A 26666-nucleotide genomic window follows, 5' to 3' on the forward strand; every position below is an offset into this window, starting at 1 on the left:
GTGTGGTGTGAAAAAAAAAAAAAAAAAGTTAGTAAACAGTTGAAAGGCGGGCCGAAAGAGCAAAGCTCAACCCCCGCAAAAACAACTAGTAAACACACACATACACACACACACACACACACACACACACACACACACACACACACACACACACACACACACACACACACACACACTGAAATTATCACTAACGCAATATTTCACAGACAACATCAGGCAGAAAAAGATAAAAATAAAAGGCCTGAATTTACTGATAGAAATAAGACTTCAAGATATCAAGACCGAGGAGAAAATAGACTATATCTACGTGAATCATTTCAGCAGAAGTGAGCTACAATCACCCACACATAATACGAGAATATGAATATGCTTTGCACCAATATCATCTAAAGAGGGGCTGAAACTGCTAATGAGGAACTAATCATAAACTGAGAAACAATGTACTCAAGAAGAGACATGGAGAGCAAAGCTGATAGAAGCAGCAGAATAAAACATCCTAACACAATGTCACAGAGATGGACATCCAGAGCATCGATCATAATATATCAATGAGGCCCAGTGACCACTGTGTATTAGTCATTTTGGAGAAGCAAAAGAGCACGGAATGATTACGGGAGAGACTACAATATAAATTAAATAAAAACGAATATATAAATACATGAGAACACCAGAGAAGCAGTAAAAGTGACGCGACATAAAAGGCAAAGGAGCAGCCTAAATTATACCATAGCCACACTAGATGGGGAAGGAAATGTATATGTTTATCTCTCAGAATGTTTGGTAAAATGTTTATTGTTTGTGATGTGTGTATATGTATGTATTAACACGATGTACTGAACGGGGTGAGAATAGCTTGAGCTACCTCATCCCTTTGTGTGTATTTTACCTCAATAAACTTATTTAAATTTCAACTAGATGGGGAAGATATGGGTGAAGGATCAAGTGATCAGGCTGCACAGGGGAAGAGGGACGGGCGTGGCATAATGCAGAATGTGAAGCTCTCAATAATTGACTCAAAGATTTCAAACTGAAACCAGATTTACCCTTAAATATATGAAAGAATGGACACCGCCAGAAGATAGGCTGATCGAAACAGAAGTGACACTAGAGGAAGTAAAGAAGCGGAGGAGTTGGATGTGGTGAAAGCCACAGGGCCTACCTTGGAGTGTTTCCGGGGCTTAGCGTCCCTGCGGCCCGGTCGTCGACCAGGCCTCCTCGTTGCTGGACTGGTCAACCAGGCTGTTTGACGTGGCTGCTCGCAGCCTGACGTATGAATAATCTCAATAATCTCACCATGGATCTTAAAAGAGGCAGCTACAGCACTGTACAAGCCAACTGCTATAGTTTCCAATTTACACTACACGTGTCATAGTCTGTCCGTCGTGTTATAGTCAACACAACTATAGCACGATAGCAATATAGCACTTCTCAACAAGAGAGAAGTTTCCAGCTTCTCACGTGAATGGGGGGGGGAGGGATATGATATAACATCTAGCGTGGTGCCAATATACACCTCACATCATCTCTGACAACAAGAGAGAGATGTAAATACTCCATCCATGCTCTCGAGGGGACTGCTCGTATACGACTCATGTGAATGGAAATTGTTACAAAGGGACAAAACGCTTATAACATTATAATGGCGGCGACGAGGATACCGTGTTCCCCAACGACTGTAACACACACTTGCCCTTCTGAGAGCGGAGAGCGCCCAGATAGATAGAGAAGTTAGCGTGACACGAAGGGAGTCGGACAAGAGTAAGAATAACACGACGGATAAGAGTAACATAAGGTAACTCAGCCGCCAGTGTCTTTAACTTGCAAAGGCTTTTGGAGACAATAATCACCCAAGCAATATCGCAGCAACTGGTGGAAACAAAATCCATAACTGGAGAGAGAGAGAGAGAGAGAGAGAGAGAGAGAGAGAGAGAGAGAGAGAGAGAGAGAGAGAGAGAGAGAGAGAGAGAGAGAGAGAGAGAGAGAGAGAGAGAGAAATGGGTTGTTTGCATCTTCATAGACTTTCCGAAGGTCTTTTTATAAAATAGAGAGAATCTAAATGGCTTAACAGGAAACATTCTAGTTTGAATTGAGCTGCCTAATGGGAGGGACTCAAAGAGTCAGTGTGAGAAACAATCAAGAGAGAGCGTGAAGTGATAAACAGTGTCCTGCAGGGTCAAGTATTCATCTCCCCTCCATTTCCAATTAATTTCCAATAGCTTACCAGCAACAGCTTATTGTGTCATATCAATGACTAGAAACTAATGCGTCGAGGGGCGTAAAGACAAGATAACTGCATCACACTACAGGAGAGGGTCAGACTAATGTCCTCAGGAATTCAACTACGGAAAATGCAAAGTTATAAGAATGGGTGGGAGGAATCCAGAACATTATAGACAAAGGAAGACACCGGACGTGGCACCAGAAAGCCTACATAAATCACATGACATTACCTATATGCGTAAAATTAGCAGATAAGAACAGTCCGTCAGGAACGCATACCAATGTCAGACCAGTACTAGAGTATGCAGCACTGTTATTTAATCATTATCTCGTAAAACAAAGATAGCATTGAGAAGGTCCAGGGATTCACCATCATATTAATATCGTTGATGCGAGATCTGAACTACGACTAAAAGAGACAATGGGCACAAGAACGAGAGGAAATATGATCACAACATATAAAATACAAAATAAAAAACATAAAATATATAGATAAACACTACGAAGGACTATTCCAGTTAAGGAAAACAAGACGGGGTGGTCATGCGTGGAAGCCGGAAACAAGCCACAGGAATGCAAGGAAGTACTCCATTAGTGTGTGAATAGTGAACACGAGGAATGTGCAGTACGAAATGTTGTCGAGGTAAAAAAAAAAAATCCACAATTTCAAACGCAGATGTGTCAAAATCATAGATGCTTACGATCAGGGTTACACCAGATATTCAAATGTGAAGATGTGGGTCCAAGAAGTATTGCTCCCTATCCTAAAGTATTAATAATATGCGCACGCAGACATTTACCAGGTGTATGTGGTTAATACACCTGGTAAACATTTACCAGGTGTATGTCCGGACATCACTGAGGTCCGGACACGTTGGCAAAAGCGGCGGCAATTGTCTCCAAGGCCGGTGGTGCATACCAGCAGCCCGGCCGAGGGGACATCCTCTCTCGGCCCGTCACCTCTACCCATGCCGGCTCTCCTCCATCTTCTTCCGCCTCCTCCTTCTTTATTTCTCCTCCTCTCTTCCTCTATCATGCAAAATGTTTGTGGAGGTGAAGACGAGACTTGTGTCCTCGAGAAACAGTAGTGACCCAAAGAGTTAGGGTCGCTTGGCGAGTCACTGGTGCTCAAGGGGGAAGAGGACAGGTTCTCTGGACAAAGCCACTATGCCTGCGCGGGAAAAGTGGCGTCGTGCGCGCCAACACGCTCACATTTCACACACAAGATCGGATGTGGTTACCGTAGTTGTATTGCAACACATTTTTTACTGGCTGAAAGAATTCATCCGTGATAGCTATGGTGTTGACAAACTTGACCTATTTGATTTAAAGAGCAATTCTTGAAAAGCCGAGTTGCAAGGCTTCGATCCCCGAGCCCGCTTCTGCTGCCTACACAAGTCCGCACTCTATAAGGAACATATTTGTTCATAATCATGTCAATTGTCGACCTCATACTCATTAATTATCTTATTTTACTATTTCTACTCATTCTTCTACCTCTTTTTGTACTCATACTAATATTAATTATATTATTGTTTTTATATATTCTACTTCGATTCATCTTCATCTTCTGCTATTACTGCCCTTCCCTCCTCACCGCCGGCGCCAAGGCTAGCCAGGCTGTTGTTGTTGTTATAGATTCAGCTACTGGGGAAAAAAAGTTCCAAGTAGCACGGGCTATGGTAAGCCCGTAGTGGACTTACCCCCTCATAGGAGCGGGGCTGTAACTACCAGCTAGGCGAGGGGAGCCAACCTTTCCACCGGCTGAAGGGGACCTCGGTAGACAGGTAACGTGTGACGCTGGTAAACCTTGGGAAGACGGGCTGAGCAGCCTACCGCGATAAGATTTCCGTGAAATCACACACATGAATCGGGAACTAGACAACTCCAACTAGTACCTAAGAACATAAGAATGAAGATAACTCTGAGTTACGGGCTCACTATAGCCCGTGCTACATGGACATTTCGTTCTGAGTAGCTATATCTAAAATAACGAATGTAACTGCGGAAAGCCTATTGGCCCATACGAGGTAGCTCGTATTTATTTCCACCCAATCTCATTCATACGTATGTCTAACCCACGCTTGAAACAATCAAGGGATTCTACTTATATTATGTCATGCGGTAATTGGTTTCACAAATCAACAACCTTCTTACCGAACCGTTATTTACCCATGTATTTCCTAAATCTAAACTTATCCAATTTATACCCATTGTTTCGTGTTCTGTCTTGTGTTGATACTTTTAATACCCTACTAATATTCCCTTTGTTATGCCCACTCATCCACTTGTCGCCTTTCAAGAGAATGTAAATTAAGCTTTGTCGATCTTTCTTCATGTGACAAGTTTCTAATTTGCGGGATTAACTTTTATCATCCTACGCTGGACGCGTTCTAGCAAATTTATATCCATTCTATAGTATGGCGACCAAAACACGGAAATTCGTGAAAACAGCGTTTGGTCATTTTTTTGCCCAATTAACCTGCAGTTTTCAAAATACGATGCCTATCGCAATAATGACTCTTGAGCAGAATTCAAGGTGATTGTATTAGTTGGTACAATCATTGGTTGGTAGAAGCTCTTCCGTTTGTGTTAATCAACGTTAGTTATTGCAGATTTGTTAAACGCCAGCGGCCCTTTTTTGAAGCCATGTTGTGAAATAATCATATATCTAAGTTTCTCAAGATATATTCTAATGGCTTTTGTAATTATCGCCTCAAGCATTTTTCCCACAATATACGTTAAAACAAAATGGCCTCGCGTTACCACCAGTTTACTCATCAGGTAACAAGCAAACCATTGGTTCACGTATGAACTATTTTAACTTTCAGACTAAAAATGAGTGTTGAAACAACTGTCTGTGTCTACAAGCCGAGTGTTTTATACCCAGCTGAAGCAGTAATTAGAGCAAGAACCTACAATCACCTGGAGTCACAAGAACATGTCTGTCGCGAGGATGGAAGACATTGACGCGGCTGTAGCCAGAGGTGATGTGTTGTTGAGAGAGAGGGAGAGAGGGAGAGGCATTATGGATATACCTGCTGTGATATTTAGAAATCTAGGTAAAGAGCAACAGGTGACTGGCGGTGGTTGAATGACATGAATGTTGCTGCTGCTGGTGGAACTGCCTGGATTGTTGCTTCTCCTGCAAGTATTGCTACTGCTACTTTTGTTGTTGCTGCTACTGCTGCTGCTTATAGTGTTGCAGTTATGGTAATGGCTAGGGGTATAATGTTTGTTAAAACTGAACTATGGGCAGCTAGTGGTTGCTGGTCAGCATGGTGGCCACCTGCTGGTGGGGGGTGACCGTGAAGGTGGAGGTGTCGTGCGGGGAGGTGCTGGACACCCGACACACGCCAGGTAAGCCGGCCTACAGCCACCAGTGATGATGGCTGAGAAAGTGTGCCTCCCGCTGCTGTGGTGGCGGTCCTGGCTCTCTCCTGTGCTCACGCCTCTCTCTCACGAGAGAGAGAGAGAGAGACAGAGACAGAGACAGAGAGAGAGAGTACTCACCTAGTTGTGTTTGCGGGGGTTGAGCTCTGGCTCTTTGGTCCCGCCTCTCAACCGTCAATCAACTGATGTACAGATTCCTGAGCCTACTAGGCTCTGTCATATCTACATTTAAAACTGTGTATGGAGTCAGCCTCCACCATATCACTTCCTTGTGCATTCCATTTACTAACTGTGTGTGTGTGTGTGTGTGTGTGTGTGTGTGTGTGTGTGTGTGTGTGTGTGTGTGTGTGTGTGTGTGTGTGTGTGTGTGTGTGTATTGTGGTGTTCGATCATGGGCTCCCTCAGTGTACACTAATACATCTGGCTCCCTCAAGGTGCACTAATACAGCCTCAGAAATACACAAGGACAGACTAGGAGGGAGATATTCCAACAAGAGGGGGCAGATTCGACATTATACACGGTGTAGAGTGGTGAAAACTAATTGGAATGTGGATATGACAAAGCCCAATAGACTCGGGAACCTGCATACCAGTTGAGTGACATTTGAGAGGCAGAAGCTAAGAGCTGAAGCTCAACCGCCGCAGCAGCAGGTAAGGAAGCCTAGAGCGAGAGAGGATGCTGGGCGGGTGTTGCTGGGGACGCTTGTGTTCCGGTTTCTCTTCCGACGTCAGACTTACCGAGGGGGAGAGGCGCGCACGTTCTGCTTAATTGACGAGTACTCCCCCTCTCTCTCTCCCTCTCCTACCTCCACTTCTCTCTCCCTCTCTCCCTCTCCCTCTCTCCCCCTCTCTCTCCCGTGCCCACACCAAGACAATATGCTAATTCTACACCATTCTATTATTCAAGAAACCCGTGTTAATATTTCCTGTACAGTTTATACGATGTTTATTTCTAATCCCCTGTTGAATAATATATAAAATATCACAAGATCAGAGATATAAGAAAAGATAAGCAACACCATAACATTTTAAAAATCTCCAACTAGAAAATAAGAGGCAATACTTAACCTGAGAGGAAAACCACAAGTTAATTCTAGAAAACATTATAATGTTAAAAAAAATGTGATCAAGGGAAAGCGCCAAGCCATTACGAGTATATAGCACTGGGAAGGGGTCAGGATAAGGATTTGGGGTGGGACGGAGGGAGAGGAATGGTGCCCAACCACTTGGACGGTCAGGGATTGAACGCCGACCTGAATGAAGGGAGACCGTCGCTCTACCGTCCAGCCCAAGTGGTTGGTGATAAAACTAGAAAACTGTAAAATACTACAAAATACAGTGCGTTGATAGTACAGGAGACATGATCACCACATAAAATACTCAGTTAAATAGGACAAACAAGAAGACTATTTAGCAACGTAGTACACAACGTAGGGCCAACACGTTAAAAAGTGATTTGTTTGGAGGCCAACTCCATTAAAACTTTATAGGCATGACCGAGCTCAATAGGCTCTGGAGAACCTGTACACCAGTCGATTAAGGGTTGAGAACCGGGACCAAAGAGCCGCAGCTCATCCCCCGCGTAAGTGTAACTAGATGAATACACACACAACACTTAACAATGTTGTTGTTGTTTCAGATTTAGCTACTCAGGACGAAGTGTCCATGTAGCACGGGCTATGGTGAGCCCGTAAGCCAACTCTTAACAAGCACAGGTGTGGTAAAGTAGTACAGGTGAGGGAAACCTTCCACACCACCTGCTGTACTTCCACCCAGTACCGGACACGGTAATTATCATTATTATTATTATTATTATTATTATTATTATTATTATTATTATTATTATTATTATTATTATTATTATTATATTATTATAAACGATGGTGTGAGTAAAACAATGTGGCGGATATACACATGAAGGTGTAGCGTGTTGTGTGTACAAGACAAACGTAAGGTAAGACAATAACAATGGTTTTACTGCACGGGAGGGACTCTTCCACATACACTTACGACCTCTAATTTATTGTAATGGGTCCACAACATATGGTCCTGCTTCTCTTCCTCTCTCTGGGATGAAAAAGAAGGGAGGGGGAGGGAGAAGGTACACAAGGTGGGAAGAAAGGATAGACGGGAAAGTAGGAAGAGAGGAAGGAAAGCACCGAGGGAGGGAGGGAGGGATGGGGGGGGGGGGGTAGACAGTATTGAGGACTGCCAGGAGGGAGAGTAGCGCCCCCCTGCGGTCGTTCTTTAGGTCGCCAACACACTAAACTACTGAACTTAATAGTCGTCGGGTGTGGCAGCTGTCTGTATGTATTCCCCCTATCTGTGGCTCCAGGATCCAGTTTTTTAACTCCTGGGCCACTTCCCATATTTCCAACATGTATTCACCTAGTTCTATTCACCTAGTTGTGCTTGCGGGAGGTTGAGCTCTGTTCTTTCAGCCCGCCTCTCAACTGTCAATCAATCAACTGTTACTAACTCCCCCCCCACACACACACACATTCCCCCAGGAAGCAGCCCGTAACAGCTGTCTAACTCCAGGTACCTATTTACTGCTAGGAAACAGGGATATCAGGGTGAAAGAAACTCGGCCCATCTGTTTCCACCGGCGCCGGGAGTCGAATTCCGGACCACAGGGCTACATATCCAGCGTGCTGTCCACTCAGCCACCAGCGCCCCTGTATGTGCATATGTGTGTTCACATGGAAGTTACTAGAAGGTCAGGTCCCAAATATCCACAGTAAAATAACATACTGGAAGGAAAGTTTTTTTTATTGTAGCAATATAGAATAGAGCTGCCATAAATGTAGTTAGAGAATACTATTAACAACACAGGTTCACCGCTAATAAAGGGAATTTTGTGGCATATCGGTCTATGCTTCGCCTGGTGATGGCTGCATGCTTTGACTCCATCTTCACACACTGGTGAATGTGTGAAGACGGAATCAAAGCAAATATTTAAGCTGGTGAAGTTATCCCGTTTAGGCTTGGTCTTACGAACACTGTACCTGCAGGTCTCTTTACGAGGCGTGGTCCCTTCATTCTGTGATGGACGGATAACCTCCTGTCATAACCCCCCTCTATTTATTTTGCACTTATTTGGATTAAGATCTATTAGCCATTTCTCTGTTCAGCTGCGTAGTATATCTATCTTTTCCTGCGTTCTGCTGTCCTCCTCTGGTGTGACCTTGTGTTCTGCTGTCCTCCTCTGGTGTGACCTTGTGTTCTGCTGTCCTCCTCTGGTGTGACCTTGTGTTCTGTTGTCCTCCTCTGGTGTGACCTTGTGTTCTGCTGTCCTCCTCTGGTGTGACCTTGTGTTCTGCTGTCCTCCTCTGGTGTGACCTTGTGTTCTGCTGTCCTCCTCTGGTGTGACCTTGTGTTGTGGCCTTGTGTCGACCTTTCTCAGAAGCTGAGCGTTATCTGTAAACACGGAGGAATCTACTCCCACAATTGATGAAGTTCAGGATCAGCATAGGACCAAATTGTGTGGTGGTTTGTTGCACCTCCATGTTTAGATGGATCATCTGTCCCTTGAGGCTAGAGGCGGACTCTTTATTACTGCCTAGTCCAGGAAAATATTGACATGAAAACTATCCCCACGTGTGACCTCACCAATCGTGTTAAACATTAACAAGAGCCAAATACCAATCAGAAAGCACCAGCCACGATTCGTAAACAGACTCATTCAGGCTATAAACAACACTTACAATAGACTTGGAGGCTGTACGCTAAACAAAAGAGAAAGTCATTAGAAACTAAGCTTTTTTTTATGTTGATCTTTAACTTCGTGGTCACCAGCCCCGCCCCCAGAGACCAGGGAGACACATACTGGTTGAAGAGAGGGAATTATGGCGTGTAAGGAGATACCGTTACCGGAAGGAGTACCTAAATTGTGTCATGTCCAAAAACGGGAGACACAGAAGAGAAAAAAAAGTGTAGGGGAAGGAGTTACCAGGAGAAAGCGCCAAGCCATTACTATATAGCACTGGGAAGGGGTCAGGATAAGGATTTGGGATTGGACGAGGGGGAGGGGGAAGGAATGGTGCCCAACCATTTGGACGGTCTGGGATTGAACGCCGATCTGCATGTAGAGTCAAGACTAAATGGAACTGAGGACGATACCCCCAGGATGGCAGACGTGTACGGTAAAGTAAGGACCAATGACGGTATAAAGCAGCTCCAGCTCACCACCAAAAATATACTTAATGACTCCCAAGGGACGAGTCCCTCCAGCTCCCCATAACCAACGTGGAGCCCAATCATCCTCCAGCAGGACGACACACCAGCAGAAATGAACAGTTTACAAGTAATGTAATCAAATGCAGATGACAGTGTTAGGGAAACTATATGATAGGCTATAGGAGATGGAACTGCATATAGCAGCAATATTAAACATGAAGCTTATAACACAGGTGATGTAGTCTTTCCAAGGACCTTACAAGTGATCAAAGAAGGAACAGGGAAGGAGGGAGGATGGAGAAGTATGAAGAAAAATGCCCCATTAAGTGCCAAGCTCCCAGATTTGAGACTTTAGATGCATACTGTTATACATGCATGCACGCACACACCTGCTGCCACCTGTTTGCAACTAACAAGTACAGTTGCTTAGCAGTGATATTTCTCCTTCAAGGAGTCATGCTTTCACCTACTGCCTATTGTCTATGTCTAGAGGCAGCGGCTGTTTTGTCGATCTTTATTTTGTTAGTGTGACTCTTTATCTCTTACTGCTTGCCTGCCCCCCCCCCCCCCCCCCCCACCTCTCTCTCTTTCTCTCTCTCTCTCTCTCTCTCTCTCTCTCTCTCTCTCTCTCTCTCTCTCTCTCTCTCTCTCTCTCAGTATCATGGGCGCCCTAACAAAATGATTGGGGTCTACGATAGTTTGCCTTTGTAAATTTAAATAATCTGCTAGTATTTAAAACATTTCTCTCATGCTTGTACTATTTTTTATTCTTGTAACACTGATTCTTTACATGTTTTGTCAATCTCAATAAGAATTTCAAATGTCGCTACCATGTCCTTCCTATGACTTTTTTTCCTCAAGCATGAAGAGGCCGTCGAGTTCTGCCAGTATTTCCTCGTAGCTCCGTCCCTGCAGTTCAGAAACGAGCTTCAGTGCACATGTTTAAATCTTTTCAAGTTTTGTCAAGAGTTTTTACAGACGAGGGTTCCATGCTGGGACGGCACACTCGGGAACAGGTATCACGGTTGTATATAGGGATCTGAAGGCTCATTTATTCATATTTCTCAAGGCTACGTAAACGTTGACTTGTTTGGGACACGCTGTTATCCGGCTAACGAGTGCTTCTAGGGTCATGGCCACTCCTAAGGTGTTCCTGATGCGGGAATTTGTCTCCCCTTCATAATGGATCTGCTATTTATGTATATTTTAGTTTGTGTTTTGATAGGGTATTAGGTATGCTTAGGGGTGCCTTCTCGCCATGCCCTGTGGCTGGGGGCATTGGTGCCCTGAAGCTACATAAACACCCTATACCCCCCCGAAGTGGCAAGGGGAGTTAGGGGACAAGATTTGCTGCTCGCAGCAGCCACTTTACGCGCCTCTAAAACCATTTACCTTTGGAGTGTCAACTTTACTTTGCAGTGTATCAGTCTACTGAGTTTTTCCATTAGTTTTCATTATCGTGTGTGTGTGAGGTGACCTATTTGTGTTTGCGAGGGTTGAGCTTTGGCTCTTTGGTCCCGCCTCTCAATTGTCAATCAACTGGTGTACAGGTTCCGGAGCCTATTGGGCTCTATCATATCTACACTTGAAACTGTGTATGGAGTCAGCCTCCACCACATCACTTCCAAATGCATTCCATTTGTCAACCACTCTGACACTAAAAAATTTCTTTCTAATATCTCTGTGGCTCATTTGGGCACTCAATTTCCACCTGTGTCCGGCTAACCACACTCAACTTCCACGTACGTACGTGTACGTGTACGTGTGTGTGTGTGTGTGTGTGTGTGTGTGTGTGTGTGTGTGTGTGTGTGTGTGTGTGTGTGTGTGTGTGTGTGTGTGTGTGTGTGTGTGTGTGTGTGTGTAGCGCATTCAAGTTCAAGTACGTTTACTGAGACTATAAAATACATCTAAAAGGAATAGAGTAGCTTAGGCTATTTCTAATCCCCCCCCCCGGCAGCCCATTACCATTATAAAGTACAAAACAGGCAAACTTACCGAACGTTGTCTATGCTAAAATAAATAAACAACAAGTCAAGACACAGCTACAACAATCAGAGTGGAACAGCAGCAGGAGGAGGAACACAACGAGCGACACGTGTAAACGACAACAATTACCACCAGCGGCCGCTGGTAGCATCAGTGGTGGTGGCGGTGGCGGCGGGGAGAGGCGCGGATATTTCCACTGTATTTGGTGACTGTAGGCTTCTGCTTTATCTCCAAAGCTCAGCCTTTCCAGCTACTGGTCAATCAATGAAATGACTCTTTATCTTTCTTGTTTATCGCCCTTTTATCTTCAAGTTGTTTATTTACATCGTCTTCCCTGTGTTTGGAGTGTGGCGTATGGAAGCATATGACGGGCTCCCAACGCTGGCCGGATATGGGTCAGGAAGTGTTCACTCTCTCTCTCTCTCTCTCGTTCGTTCGTTCGCGTTCTCTCTCTCTCTCGCACACAAACTAGAGAGATGATCCGATATCCATTCCTCGAACTTTATACTAGCAAATGCAAGGCGACAGCATTTGACGAGGGTATGAGAAGGTCACAGGGAGAGCACAACACATTACGACGACAAATGCTTGAATCAGGAAATGAAAATGCTCTGGCGGTGGGTATATAATCTGGAGCCACTCGATCATGGGAGGCAGGATGACAGAATAACACCAGCAGCGTGTGGTGCAGCCTTCATCTTTCTCAGATCAGCACTAGAATATGTTGCTTCAGTGTGCAAGCACAAAGCAAAGTTAAAGTCAAGAGGGTTGCTACAAGACTAATCCACCAAAATGACTGAACTAGATCTCACGGAAAAGGTGAGGAGACATGATTACATTATATAAGATATTTAAGAAACATTTAGATAGCGAAAAAAACGAAATGTTTAACGTGATCATTGGAAGGAGGAGTGAATATAGATTAAAACTAAGAGACTCGGCTGGCCCACAGGGACGTAAGAAGGCACTTCAATGTAATAGTAGCGAGGAAGTGGAATGAGCTGAAACGGGAGTTAGCCGAGGCTAATTACATACTCAATCTGCCTGCTTGCCTTGGCCAATAAACACTCAATAATTGTTAAAATATTGAAGAAACGAGGAATTATTGTGGTGGTGAAGGCGGACACCTGCCTAACTCTCCTTGACCGAGTGCAGGAGTCACCAAGCATGATCTATCCTCGATCATGGCGGCTGAGTTGTTGTCATGGAAGGATTTACGAGCTCCGAGGTCGTTCTCGGCCCAAGGACCAGGATTCACCAAGCATTTATGCAGCCTCTTACGAAACCTGTACAGTTTTCTGCAACCAGCTTATGACCTCCTAAGCACTCTGAGGTTGTTTATTTTAATAACAACTCTGGATTGTGAAATTTCAAAGTTCGTTAACTGTTTAATAAACGTAATTGTTGAAGATGTACAGGTCTCGCAAGTGGACACGTAAATGTTTGATGTATCCTGGCCAAGGTAGACACCCCTAGTAGCGAGCGCTTCGGAGCTCAGACTGGTCAATAAGCCGCCATGAGTGAGTACTGATGTACAGAGTTCACAAGTGGACAAGTAAATGATGAATCCTGGCCAGAGCTACTGACGAAGCTGTCACTGAGGGCCCGAGTTGACCACACGACTACTCGGCTTTACTTTGATCCTTTGGAATCGCCAAGGAAGTGTTAGTCCAGGTTGTTGCACCCTCAACTTTTAAAACATTGAAAAGGATTCATAGAACCAAACGAGGAAGACCTATTCGAGGTTTAAAGCAATTCGGTAAAAATATACAAGGCAACGAAATATTTCGGATCAATACGAACGCTTGGAAGACCTTCTTTAACTATAGATCATACCATTACATGTTATACATATACACACATATACACAAATATGTAGGGGAGGATGGGGCTACCCTACATAAAGGGAGGGAGGCTGAGGCTACATATATATATTATATATATATATATATATATATATATATATATATATATATATATATATATATATATATATATATATATATATATAATATATATATTATATATATATATATAATATATATTATATATATTATATATATATATATATATATATATATATATATATATATATATATATATATATATATATACACACATACATACACACAGTATATAGTAGATGATGAATGGATATCTTCATTCCATACCTGACTGTGGACACCTGTCTAGTCTTATTGAACAAATACCATACTAGTGGCTAACTAGTAATTGCAAAAGTTACAGTAACATTATTAGCTGTAGTAGTAGATGTGGTATATTTTTACTAGAAATAGTTGTGGTAATGGTAGTAGTAATAGCAGCAATTTTTGAAGTGTACTCCCATATATCAACATTCCTGCCACTGTACAAACCAATCTAGCTGTCTGCCTGTGACTTCGCCTGATCACCTTCCTACCCACCTGCCTACCCGTCTGCCTGCCTGATCACCTCCCTACCCACCTGCCTGCCTGCCCAACATTAGTTTACTCGGACTTGGAGAAAACAGAAGTGTCGGGATGGGTGGGTGTGTGGGTGTGACAGATGACATCAGACATATTTTATTGTGGTGGTGAGGAGCCATTACCCCGGGGAGAGTTGTAGGTGGGTGGCTGAGGGAGGGGGAGGATGGGGCTACATAAGGGGGAGGGGGAGGATGGGGCTACATAGGGAAAGGGATGGGAGGATAGGGTAGCAGAAGGGGGAGGGAAAAGGACGATAATAAACAGTAGAAGCATGTAGACACGTTAAACATGTAGAAATGAATTAAAGTAGAACAGTAATTTCTCCGGACGAGCAAGTGGAGCTGGGCCGCTTCGGGGTGTCAGAGGAGACCCGGTGCCGGCGAGTGGTGGACGTGTTACCAATGAGCTCCATGTTGTTGGCCTACTAAATATCTCCCCATTGACCTTAATTCTTATGGCAATTTAAACAAAAAACTGTCCGTTTAGTTCACCTGTCCTCACATCCGAGCTGTAGTCATCAGCCACTCCCCACGGCTCCTATTATATCCAACCATCTTCAAGTATCGTCAAGCAGTACTGGCATTAATTGTAGTTTCATCTCGCAGTCGTCTCTCTTCCCAACACACAGCCATCCTATGGACCAGACGCCCACGTTAATCTTCCATTCCCACGCTAGGCTTCCCGCGTCAATTTTGATCTCAAATCTTTAAGGTTAAATCTATCTCAAATCGCATAGGTTCGAAAGGTCTGTTTGAGGACCTTTTTCTTGAGTTTTTTTTGGTTTATCTTTCCCTGGGTTATGTTGGGAATATTTTGCCTTTGGATTAACCAATTTTACAAATTCCCGTTGTCGGAGATAATAAGAAGCCTGTGCGGGGCCGTCTAATTACCCAAAGCTTCCTGGCATTACGTAAGTAATGAAGAACTGATATATTTACTCACCATAATGCTGTAAATTTATCGTTTTACTCTGAAATAATATAATTTTATAACGAAATTGGGTCCATCTAATTACCCAAAGCCCCAACATTGTCGCTTGGATCGTCGACTTCCTAAGGCGTCACCTGCCAATTAGTCTCGTCTAATTTCTTTTATATATATATAACGAAAAAAAAAGTGGGGGGGGTAGCCTAAGCTACTCTATCCCTTTGAGATGTATTTCTTTCTTGTCTCAATAAACATACTTGAACTTGTTATAAAGTTGTAATTAAGAAATTAAAAATTATGTTTTTTTCATGTTTTACATTCAGCATCAACATTATAGTAAGTATATATATATCACAGTTCTTCAATGAAGCTTTGAGTAGTTTTGGGTAGATTTGGGTAATTATAGACGGACCGGCATTTAAATTTTAAATGTGAAGTTTTGTTCCTTCAGAACCTTCCTTCCTTCAGTCCTTCCTCATGAGACAGTCCTCTCAGCTCGAAGACTCGTTATAATTGCACTGTTCCATTTATCTGCTACATTCTTGCCTCAATCTAGAGCGAAGATATTTGTGTTTTCCTTATCTCGAGTTACTGTATTTCGCGTTGACGCGAAAGAGATGGAAACAGACACACAGAGAGAAGTACAGTTAGCAAGAGAGAGAGAGAGAACATGAAAGAGAAAGTACGTCATCATAAAGGGAAAAACGATATATTGAGGTTAAAGAAAATTGTTTATGTTGGGAGGTGCGAGGCTACTTAACAAAAGCTCTCACGAGAGTGTTGCCGAGCATGACAAAGATTCAACACCTGGCTGGCAGCCTCCCGCAACACTGGGCCGTATATTGCTCCACGTTCCTGCAACACTGTTCTAGCCACCTGCATTATTAGTTGATGTGTCGCTTCAATCACCGCGACAGCAGTGAAAGGCTGTCCTACTTGCTGATATTTGTTTAATAATTATGTAATTATGTTTTTGTTGGTACGATGGACGAATTTCTGACAAAATCTATAATCTTTTTTGTCGTTATTGGTAACTGTGAGACTGATCTTTTCTGTCAGCAAGAGTACGAATGTCTTGCTTGAGCCATCATCGAGAGTAAGAATGAGAACATAGAATTAAGAAAACTATTGGAGGCCAATTGGTCCATATGAGGGCGCTCTTATATCCAACCGAAATCATTAATACCTGTCTAACCTACACTTGAAACAATCAAGTAATCTCACACCTATGATTTCTCTGCTGTCAAGAAGAGGACGAATAGTTTGTTCCAATGATTAGCAAGAGAAAATATTTTATTCCAACATTCAACAAGATTAAAAGATTTTAGCCATTAACACGAGTAAGAATGATCGATCTGTTGTTCAGCCGCCAATTAAGGTGGTCAAGATTGCGATTAATTAGTAATAAATATGTATGTGATAAATTAATACAAAATAGAACACGAAACAATAGGTACAAATTGATACGTTTATATTCAGAAAAGAGCTGGATAAAAACTGGTTTCTAAATGATGGAACTAGTTTCATATTATAATTGATATTGATATCAATATCTTTCACACCTCACTACATCAGTGGCAGTGGTGGAAAGGTTACAATCACCCACATTTACTACCAACACTTAGCAAACTGGGGATATTTGGCTAAAATTTCTGGTGGCAGATCACTTTGAATTAAATATTTACAAATCTCTTGAACATTTGTTATAGAGCTGTCTCTAAATTCACTTACCTTTTCGCACTCCAACACACAGTGACGGAAGGTGGGCGAATAATCTTGCTGACACAGTTTACATTTGGTCAGGTCTACCTCAGTTATCGGACCTATCAGTAGGTAATGCAAATTCTCAAGAGATACATTATTCGAGTCTATGCTGGGCAGTGTTAACATAGGAGTCTGCCGAGTTTATTGGGGCTGCAGTATCACTATAATAGTAACATACTGACTATATACACACATATCACAATGACGTGATATATCAAATGAACAAATCCACAAGGGCCTTGATGAGGGTTCGAACCTATGTATGTTGTATTGTTTATTTATGTGTATTGACGTATACACAGTGAAGTATATTTATGAAGTTAGAAGTAAAATCAGAGGTAGAAGTATTTGGTTGACAGAGCACGAGTACATGAGGTAATTTTGTAAAACCCAGATTAGGCTTTAGTGGAAGCCTCGGGAGCCTCGTGGTGGGGCAGTAGCACACCAGGTTGCAATTTTCTTACCATATCGTGGAACAGTTGACTAGAGCGCGTCTGGGAACCCGCTCTTTGGTACCGCCTCTCAACTGTCAATCAATCAACTGCCGCAACAACTTGTGGATTTGTTCATATAATCACTACGTTAGCAAACTACAGCTTTCGAACTGAAACCAAATAGCATTAATACTAGCCATACACATAACTTAGACAATACTTTAGATAACATTGAAATTGAAATAAGTTTATTGAGGTAAAATACACACAAAGGGATGAGGTAGCTCAAGCTATTCTCACCCCGTTCAGTACATCGTGTTAATACATACATAAGACACACATCACAAACAATAAACATATTACCGAACATTCTGAGAGATAAACATATACATTTCCTCCTTTACACAAGTAGTATGGTACAGATAACATTGTACACAGTAATCGCCTTATACAATAGAGTGTAGTGCCGTACACACAACGACTTTAACTGTACCTGGCTTGTGGACGCCGTGACGTCAACTCCCCCAGAGGAGAATCAACGCAACAGAGCAAGGTATACGGGGCTCCTGCAGTATTATCATGGTGTATCCTGTCGGCTCGCCCTGTCCTAAAGCAACCGGGCCGCCCCTCACTGTGCGGGTAATGCCTGAAGAACTGCTGCACCAGTGACCCCGTCAGCAGGACCCTCCCGGCCGCCACCTTCCTCACCCTCGACGCCCCGCACACCAGGGTTGCCAGATCTAAATTGCTGAAAGTAGCGAGCTGACGCTCTAAAAGTAGCGAATTTGTAATAAAAGTAGCCCAATCTTTTAATTTTTAATGAATGATATGGGTTTCAAGGTAATATATTTTGATATATAGAGTACACTACACGATGTTAATTGTTTTATTAATATTATTTCTGCACATACACACATATTATATATATATATATATATATATATATATATATATATATATATATATATATATATATATATATATATATATATATATATATATGTATACAACTTTAGAACACTTTCCCACCAGAAGACTCGAACCCTAGCCAGCACAGAAGCCTTCCAGCAACTGGCATAACAGGTACGCCTTAACCCTCTCCACCACCTGCTCAGACCCTTAAAAGAGATGGTAATTTCGGAGTATTTAAATACCACAAAGATCACCACCTCCCAAGAGCACTAGAGCAAGTGAGGGGTCATTTAGACGTTAATTTCATCAAGTCCCTGTTAATATGGGACAGGGAAGCCCAAAAAGTAGCAAGTAGCGAAATTAAAAATTTGGGAGCGCGGGGCTCTCAAAAGTAGCCCAATTCGCTATTTGTAGCCCAATCTGGCAACACTGCCGCACACTTATTTATTTATTTATTTATTTATGCATATACAAGAATGTACATAAGGAATGTAAGGATACAAATATGGTAATTACAGTCTTGTAAAGCCACTAGCACGCGCAGCGTTTCGGGCAGGTCCTTAATCTAAGAAAATTTTAAGGAGGTAAATACTTGCAAAGTTTATAGACAAAAAAATGAAAACAGATTACATGGAATGAAAAAAAAAGATGAGAGAAAATTATAGGTACAGTATATTAAAGCACATAGGTAGCTATGATTGATTGCAATGACAGCTTAAAATGGTAGTTGACAACAAATTGGTAGGCACAATACAGCAGAAACAATATATGATTGATTGCAATGACAGCTTGAATGGTAGTTGACAAAAATTGGTAGTCACAATACAGCATATGGCTAGCACATAAAAGAAGACAGCAATGAACACAATGATAAGGTTGTTTGATATTACATAAAAATTAGGAGATTGGGTAACACTAGGTATACAGAGCAAATTTAAAGCTCAGTGTAGGAAACTAAATAGATGAAGTTAGGTACTTTTTGGTTTTGCTTTTAAATAAGGCAAAAGTTTTACAGTTTTTCAATTCACTAGGGAGTGAGTTCCATAGACTAGGTCCCTTAATTTGCATAGAGTGTTTACACAGATTAAGTTTGAGCCTGGGGATATCAAAGAGATATTTATTTCTGGTGTGGTGATAATGGGTCCTATTACATCTGTCCAGGGAGAGTTTCAGAGCATGGTTTGCATTTAAGAACAGGGTTTTGTAAATGTAGTTGACACAAGAGAATGTGTGGAGGGAGTTAATATTTAGCAAGTTTAGGGATTTAAACAAGGGAGCTGAGTGTTGTCTGAAAGCAGAGTTAGTTATTATTCTGATAGCAGATTTTTGCTGTGTGATGATGGGCTTAAGGTGGTTTGCAGTGGTAGACCCCCATGTACAGATACCATAATTAAGATAGGGGTAGATTAGTGCATAATATAGTGAGAGGAGAGCAGAGTTAGGAACATAATATCTGATTTTGGAGAGTATACCAACTGTCTTAGAGACTTTCTTAGTTATGTGTTGAATGTGGGTGCTGAAGTTGAGTCTCTTGTCTAGGAATAGGCCAAGAAACTTGCCATCATCTTTATTACTGATGTTAATGTTGTCTATCTGTAGCTGAATTGCATTTGATGATTTGCTTCCAAATAAGATGTAGTAAGTCTTTTCGATGTTTAATGTTAGTTTGTTCGTTGACATCCATAAGTGGACTTTCACACTGGCCAAATACTCGTTAAGACCTATTCATATAAGTTCAAACAACAAAATTAAAGATGCTCGAAAGAGGGGTAATTGTTCAAGTGGGAATAGGTGAATAAGTAATGAGAAGAAACTTGTTTTGTTTTAATTTAAGGGATAGAACCGCGCATTACATCTTTTCTCAATCTTTGGCCCTTTTTTTTTGCATTTAATTGATAACTTGTGAGCATAAAAACTTCCCAAACAAATGATATTATTGTTATAAACAGCCACCTGTTGCTTCGGAGCTCATAAACTGTTTAATAAATGTAAATAAAGCCGCCAATTTTTTTAAAAAGATGAACAGGTTCGTAAGTATGAAATACTTAAGGACATATTTTTGTTGTTTTAATCAATTTTCAGGTAACGTTAATGTTAAAATATTTCCAAACTCAACCATTTTCATTTCAAAACACAATGAAACATTAAAGAAAAAACATTGAACTATAGACTAATTAAAAAAACTAATCTTACTTAACTTATGCCTAACTATGCATAGGACTCTTAAGACAGTATATAATTATATACTGTCTAATTGTTTGTGTTAATGGTATATAATTATATACCATTAACACAAACAAAATTGTTAGTACACTATTTGTTAAAATTGATGAACGCATCTTTTTTGGGGGGAGGGACCAGTTTAAAGAGCCTGGCCTGAGGACAGATTGTGAGCAGTGGTGTAAAAGGCTAATGGGCTCAGGAAATGAACACTCAAATTCATTTAGCTAAACAAGTTGCAGCTCTCATAGGCTAACGAAGGAACTTTCTAATGTTCTTTCGGTAGCTTTGCTCATTGGGTATGAATGTATTGGATGTTATGGGCTAAATTTCTCGGCTATCAGAATGTGTGGTTGAATCGCATTTATTATATATAACTATGCTGTACCCTCTTTCTATTTCATTGTTGTAACAACATGCAAGTTATTAGCATCAGCATATGAGCAGAGAATTAATTTGAGTGAAATTCACAGAGCAGCTGTGTAGTTTGAGTATCAAACAGGGTTGTGCTGCGTAGGGTATTATTTGCTTCGAGAATTCAGCTAAGATGTTCCTTAATTGAAGATCTGTTGTAAAACATTTGGCACAAAGATGATCATCTCATAACATTATAATCAACCATTTTAATTGCTTTACCTGATGGTTACTACCCTTAATATCTTTGGATGAGATAGAATTCTTATCAAATAACATACCATAACTTGGCAAAATTAACACTTAAGCACTAAGGAAAATTTAACAAACAAAAAAACTTTGGGGTTTATTTATTGCATATATTCTCTACATTTATTGTGAAACATATATTACAGCAATAAATTATATAAAATTTCTTTATAACCACATATTTTTGACATAAAGATTGCCCTGGAAGCACCACACATTTTATACAAAATATCATAATGTTGACAATATGACACTCATTTATGTACATCAGGCATAACCAACTCTTTTTTTTTTTTTCTCAAAATATTTAGTGCCATATTTAATGCCAAACACAGGATGGTGCCACAAAACACATTATTCACTTTTATGTGAACCAAGTCATTGGGTCATCCTGAAGTCCAACACTATTCAAATTGTAATGATTTTTGTTGTACAAGTATTAACTAATATAATAAACAATATCAGTAACTATTATATCTCATTTAATAATTTTAAATGCATAAAGTCATCACATAAAGAAATGCAACCAATTGCTAATCAGTCTATGTCTACATTTAATTTTGTTTGAGACAGTTATACTACCAAATTAAGTACACATTATTACATAACCAGACATTACAAAATAGATGGAATGTAGCATTGCAACTGAGGTTAGACTTCTCTCTCCAGTTATATGAGTTAAAATACAAGAAGCTGTTATACAAAAGATATGCTGATAATGCAAACTATTCTCAATAAAAAGTTATATATATAACAAATGCAGTCACTGTATACAAACATTAATGCATATTAGTAATTCTGATTCAGTTCACTTGTGTGATTAAATATTTTACAGGCATAACACAAAATCCTAAACTAGAGAATATAATATAAAAGATATTAAGGAAAAAGGAGATCCTTATGATGATCCTTTTTACAAGTATCTTATGAACAATCCAAATTATACATAAGATTGAATATATAGTTATGCACTAAGTACAGTAACACATTCTGTTAGGTAAATTAACTGGCCTTTACTTGCCTTTAGAGGAAACTCTTACTACTTAGAAGTACAATAATTAACTGACACAAGAAAGAATCTCTCTTTTTGGCTCCTTTGTACAAACTTACACATAGAGGACATCATTGATATCACTGTTGTGATAGCAATGATAGTAATACAGCTATACGTATGGCAACATTCAAAGTTTTGTTGTTGATTGAGGGGCAAAGATCGAGGGACCGCATGCATTCAGAGTATAGTCCTAGTTAATGGCCTCTTGTATCATACTTTTCACTTCAGTCTTTTTGTTTCCTATTTGTTCATCCGGTCTTGCTTCACTTTGTGTAATGAGTCGTCACTTGTTGGAATCCTTTTTCGCTTTAGTACGCTTAGTAACTTAATTGTATTTATCACAAGGAAGTCAAAGATGCAGATGGACTGAGATGGCATAAAGAGCAACCAAAGAACACTAGGCACCGGTTGATGTAACAGGGGAAAAAAGTAAAGAACATGGTACAAGCTGATGTAACAGGAAAGTAAGAACATAGAACACTGGTTGATTTAACACAGGAGCAAGAACATAGTATAGGCTGATGTAACATCAGAGTAAGTAAAGAGTAGAGGGGATTGACTGATGTAACACAGAAAGCAGAGAATATGGTACCAGCTGATGTAACACAGGTGAACAAGCAGAGAACAAAGAGTACTGGTTGATGAAACATGGAAATATGTACAGAACATAAGATATTGGTTTGTGTAACATGGGGGCAGGTACAGAACAGTATTTGGTTGGTGTAACAGATGTGACAAGAAAAGATTAAAAACTGCATGAATAGCTTATATACAAACGAAATGGCAAATAAAAGGCTGAGAAGCAGTAAAGAACATGAACAGCAAATGAATCATGAACAATTATTCATACACAAATTTTGTTTTGAATTACAAACTGTAACAGAAATGCTCAATAAATATCACATGCTACTGTTCAGTAAATATTCATCTGTGAGAAATGCAGTGTACACATTCAACTGACTTATATTTCATCGCTCAAAAAATTATATAAGTATTTTAGCATTTAATTTATGTACACCTATTTTGTATAAAAACATTTTCTAAATAATTCCACACATGTTATCCAGTACTGTAGTATAATTTAATACTACTTCTGAATTTTAAAATCCAGCTTGATAAAATCATTAGGACAAATGGGGGGACCTTTGACAAGCCACCGGCTTCCTGTCCTCAACGAAGCCATTAGAGGTAGTGGTCCTTATGTCCATTATGAACCTATACCCTGAGTCAAATTTGCACTGAATTTCAAATATATTTTCTCTTATATACTTAACCCATATACTGTACATAAAACTCTTCATTTGATTACTAATCCGGTATGCATTGTACATATATATGCATACAATATATACTTTTTTAATTCCATAATGAATTAATCCTACTTAATATGCGAACAAAATTCGTCAGTGAAAATCGTTTTGTCTGATTTGACATTTACAACCAGAGTCTTTAAATGTTATTTTATATACTGTATACTCTTAGTTCCTTTATGCTTCCCTGCCTAGTTTCTTCCTTGACTCCATCATATATCATAATGAATTATATGCTACAGATATCCACAAATTGCTTCTGGTCTCAGTAACAACATGAGCAAGTGTGTAAGTTACCATTTTATCATTTAAACATTAAATATGGTGACACACTGTATTGCCTGCACAGCTACACAGTACTACATGATCATTTGTTCTCTACAATTCTAGCTCCATCTTACTGACCACTAACTTTAAGAATGCAACATATTCAGTTATTACATTTATTTTATACAGATGTGTATCCAGTAATATTTGAGCCAAGTGACACTAATTAAACAAATATATAACATAAATGTATGTGTGTGTGAGATGTATGTATGTATGTATGCCTGAAGAGAATATGTACTATTCTCTTCAGAGAAGAGAATAAAAGGCATTCAGAGAAGATTTATATGTATAAAATATACTATACAAAAACTTAATACTTCTAGCACTGTAATTCATAAAATAAACATGTGGAAAACAATGTTATTTATAAAAGAAGTACAATTACCTAAGTATATATTAAATCACAACCATATCGAAATGTAACCAATGTCAACACAATTAAGTACTGTACTAGACAGCAGTCAACACACAGAAAATAATTATATACTATATCACATTAATTACTCAACATTCATGTATATATTTTTTGTTACCTTTGTGGCATGTTTTCAGGTTCCCATTACTTGGAACTTGCAGAGTATACATGCACAGTATCCCTGTGTATTATACATGCATAATATGTATACATGTTATACATACACAATTATTTACATATATATGCATTTAAAGTATATATGGACAGTATGCATTTATAGTATATATATGCCCAATATGCAGCCTTAGTATACATGCCAAGTATGCATGTACAATATTCATGTAGAGAATATTCCCAGTATACATGCCATGCATGCATATGCAGTACAGTAGTCATATAAGGAATATGCCAAGTATGCATGAACAATATGCATATACAATATTTATGTAGAGTATACATGCTGGCAGTGAATTCTGAATATTTTAAATCAGCTAAATATTTATAATAAGATTAGATTTATAATATTTATAATATAATATAAACAGTATTTATAATAGGGTTAGAGCTCAAGCCAAAAGGTAAGACTTGCCCCAAAAAAAATTATTTAAAATTTTATTTAATTTCTTCAAAAATTAAAAATATTTGTCAAAATTCCCACATTTGGTGCATACTGTATTTCTCAGATCAGAAAAGCATTAACAACAAAACTTTATGTATGGGCTTTGCTTAATTAATGAGAAACATGTTCCAGCCCCATACATAAAAAATGTGATATCAGTGATAAAAAAAAACCAGCCATTACTTTACAGATATCATATTTACTTTACAGATATCACCTCAATGTGCAGTCCAGTTTTGCTGTATGCCTCCAACCGGTTAGCAACAACAATACATAGCTTTTCCCCCCCCTTCTCTAAGCTGTACCTACTTACACTACATTGTTGCGGTCTGTTCCTCCAGGCTGTTGCGCTCTTTCCCTCTCTCCTCCACAAACGTGAGACATGGGGGGGGGGGGTAATACAAATACATGAATGAATGAATAAGGTAAACTGGTATGAATTTTTATGTACAGTTAAAATATATACAGTTTTTACATTTGAACAAAAAAGCAAGGTCTTGTTAGAGAATACTTTTAGCATGTTCTCAATAAAATTTCATCTTTAATCAATAAAATACAAGAATTCAACACTGTCAAACTGAAATTAAATGAATTTTGTTTAATATGCTCTTAAATATTGAAATGATTGCCCCTTTAAGAATACAATAACATAAAGGCCCTCAGGTAAATTCAGGTAAACATCAGTCATTAATGTCACCCCTTACCCACTGTTTTAAACAATAATTTTGCAAACCACAAGTCTTGTTTTTATGAATTAAACTCTAATGAAGGTACTGTAATTTCCACCTTATGAATCCCATGAGACTACCAAGAAAATATATGTCAATAATTTAGTTGGGAAACTATCTTTACAGTTTGACGAGTATTTTGATCACATTTTGAAAAAAACAATCATTCTAGATGCTTATCGGGCATTACCCTCTACTGACTTAAGGGTAAAGTGTGGTGTTTTTGTTAAAGGAACTTTGTAATCTTTGAGCCATCGTCCTCCACGTCGTAAATTGCCATCAATTTCATCCTTCCAGATTCCTGTTGGGAGGTAAATATTTCGATTTCGTTTTCCTCTTTCAGTAACAGGTGCAATGAGTAGGTCTTCCCCTAAAATCCATTCATCATGCACCTTTGCAGCTTCAGTGTCATTTGGGTCAAAAAGTGCTAGGGGGTGAATTAGTGGAGTTCCCAGCTCAAGAGCGTCTGAAACATTCTGAAGGAGGCGAGGAAGAACCATGGTCTTTCTTATCTCTATATACTCAGTCACCAAATTGACTACTTCTTTGTCGTACATATGTGGCAGCACACTGATCTGTTGGGTTATTTAACAAATTAGCTTAATTGTTCTAAATAACCAAAAACTAATAAAATTTTAATTTATGTGTTATGCGGGTATAACAAACAGATATGCTTTTTCATTTCTATGATGGGGAATGTCTGTATTAATAATCTTTTCACTTGCCATATTGACAAAATGTTGCCTATAAAATATGTACAGTATTTGTCTTCAAATAAAATAGCTGACTTAAACCTGGCTCTGGCAGGAGCTGCGGGTTAGAAACAGGTGGATTGTCAGAAAAACAATGGTGGTAAGGGAAAAAAATGGAAAGTAAAGGAAACATAAGGAAAAAGAAATAAGGAAAAACAAAAATATGGTAAGTAAGTGGAAATACAGTACAATATTTATAATCTTTGTGAAGAATATATTTCATTTCAATATAAATTGACAGAGGTGATTACACTGGTGAAGATATATGTCTTAAGAACTAATATTGGGGAAGTGG

General features: G+C 39.8%; 2 protein-coding genes across 5 annotated transcripts in view; both read right to left on the bottom strand.

Moving 5' to 3' along the window:
- LOC123760005 (uncharacterized) overlaps nucleotides 1-18078 on the bottom strand; it is a 105755-nt gene extending 87677 nt beyond the window's left edge. The window contains exon 1 of the mRNA XM_069325380.1: nucleotides 17862-18078. The gene's annotated coding sequence lies outside the window, so the exon portion shown is untranslated. The remainder of the gene's footprint in view (nucleotides 1-17861) is intronic.
- A 3169-nt stretch (nucleotides 18079-21247) lies between these two features.
- The window catches only part of LOC123760006 (myogenesis-regulating glycosidase), a 58671-nt gene continuing 53252 nt past the window's right edge, over nucleotides 21248-26666 (bottom strand). For all 4 annotated transcript variants that reach the window (XM_045745344.2, XM_045745343.2, XM_045745346.2 and 1 more), the window contains one exon: nucleotides 21248-26194. In XM_045745344.2, coding sequence (XP_045601300.1) covers nucleotides 25796-26194 — 399 coding nt within the window. In that variant the 3' untranslated portion in view covers nucleotides 21248-25795. The remainder of the gene's footprint in view (nucleotides 26195-26666) is intronic.

The sequence above is a fragment of the Procambarus clarkii genome, chromosome 16 (genome assembly GCF_040958095.1).
Source record: "Procambarus clarkii isolate CNS0578487 chromosome 16, FALCON_Pclarkii_2.0, whole genome shotgun sequence".
Taxonomy (NCBI): Eukaryota; Metazoa; Arthropoda; class Malacostraca; order Decapoda; family Cambaridae; genus Procambarus; species Procambarus clarkii.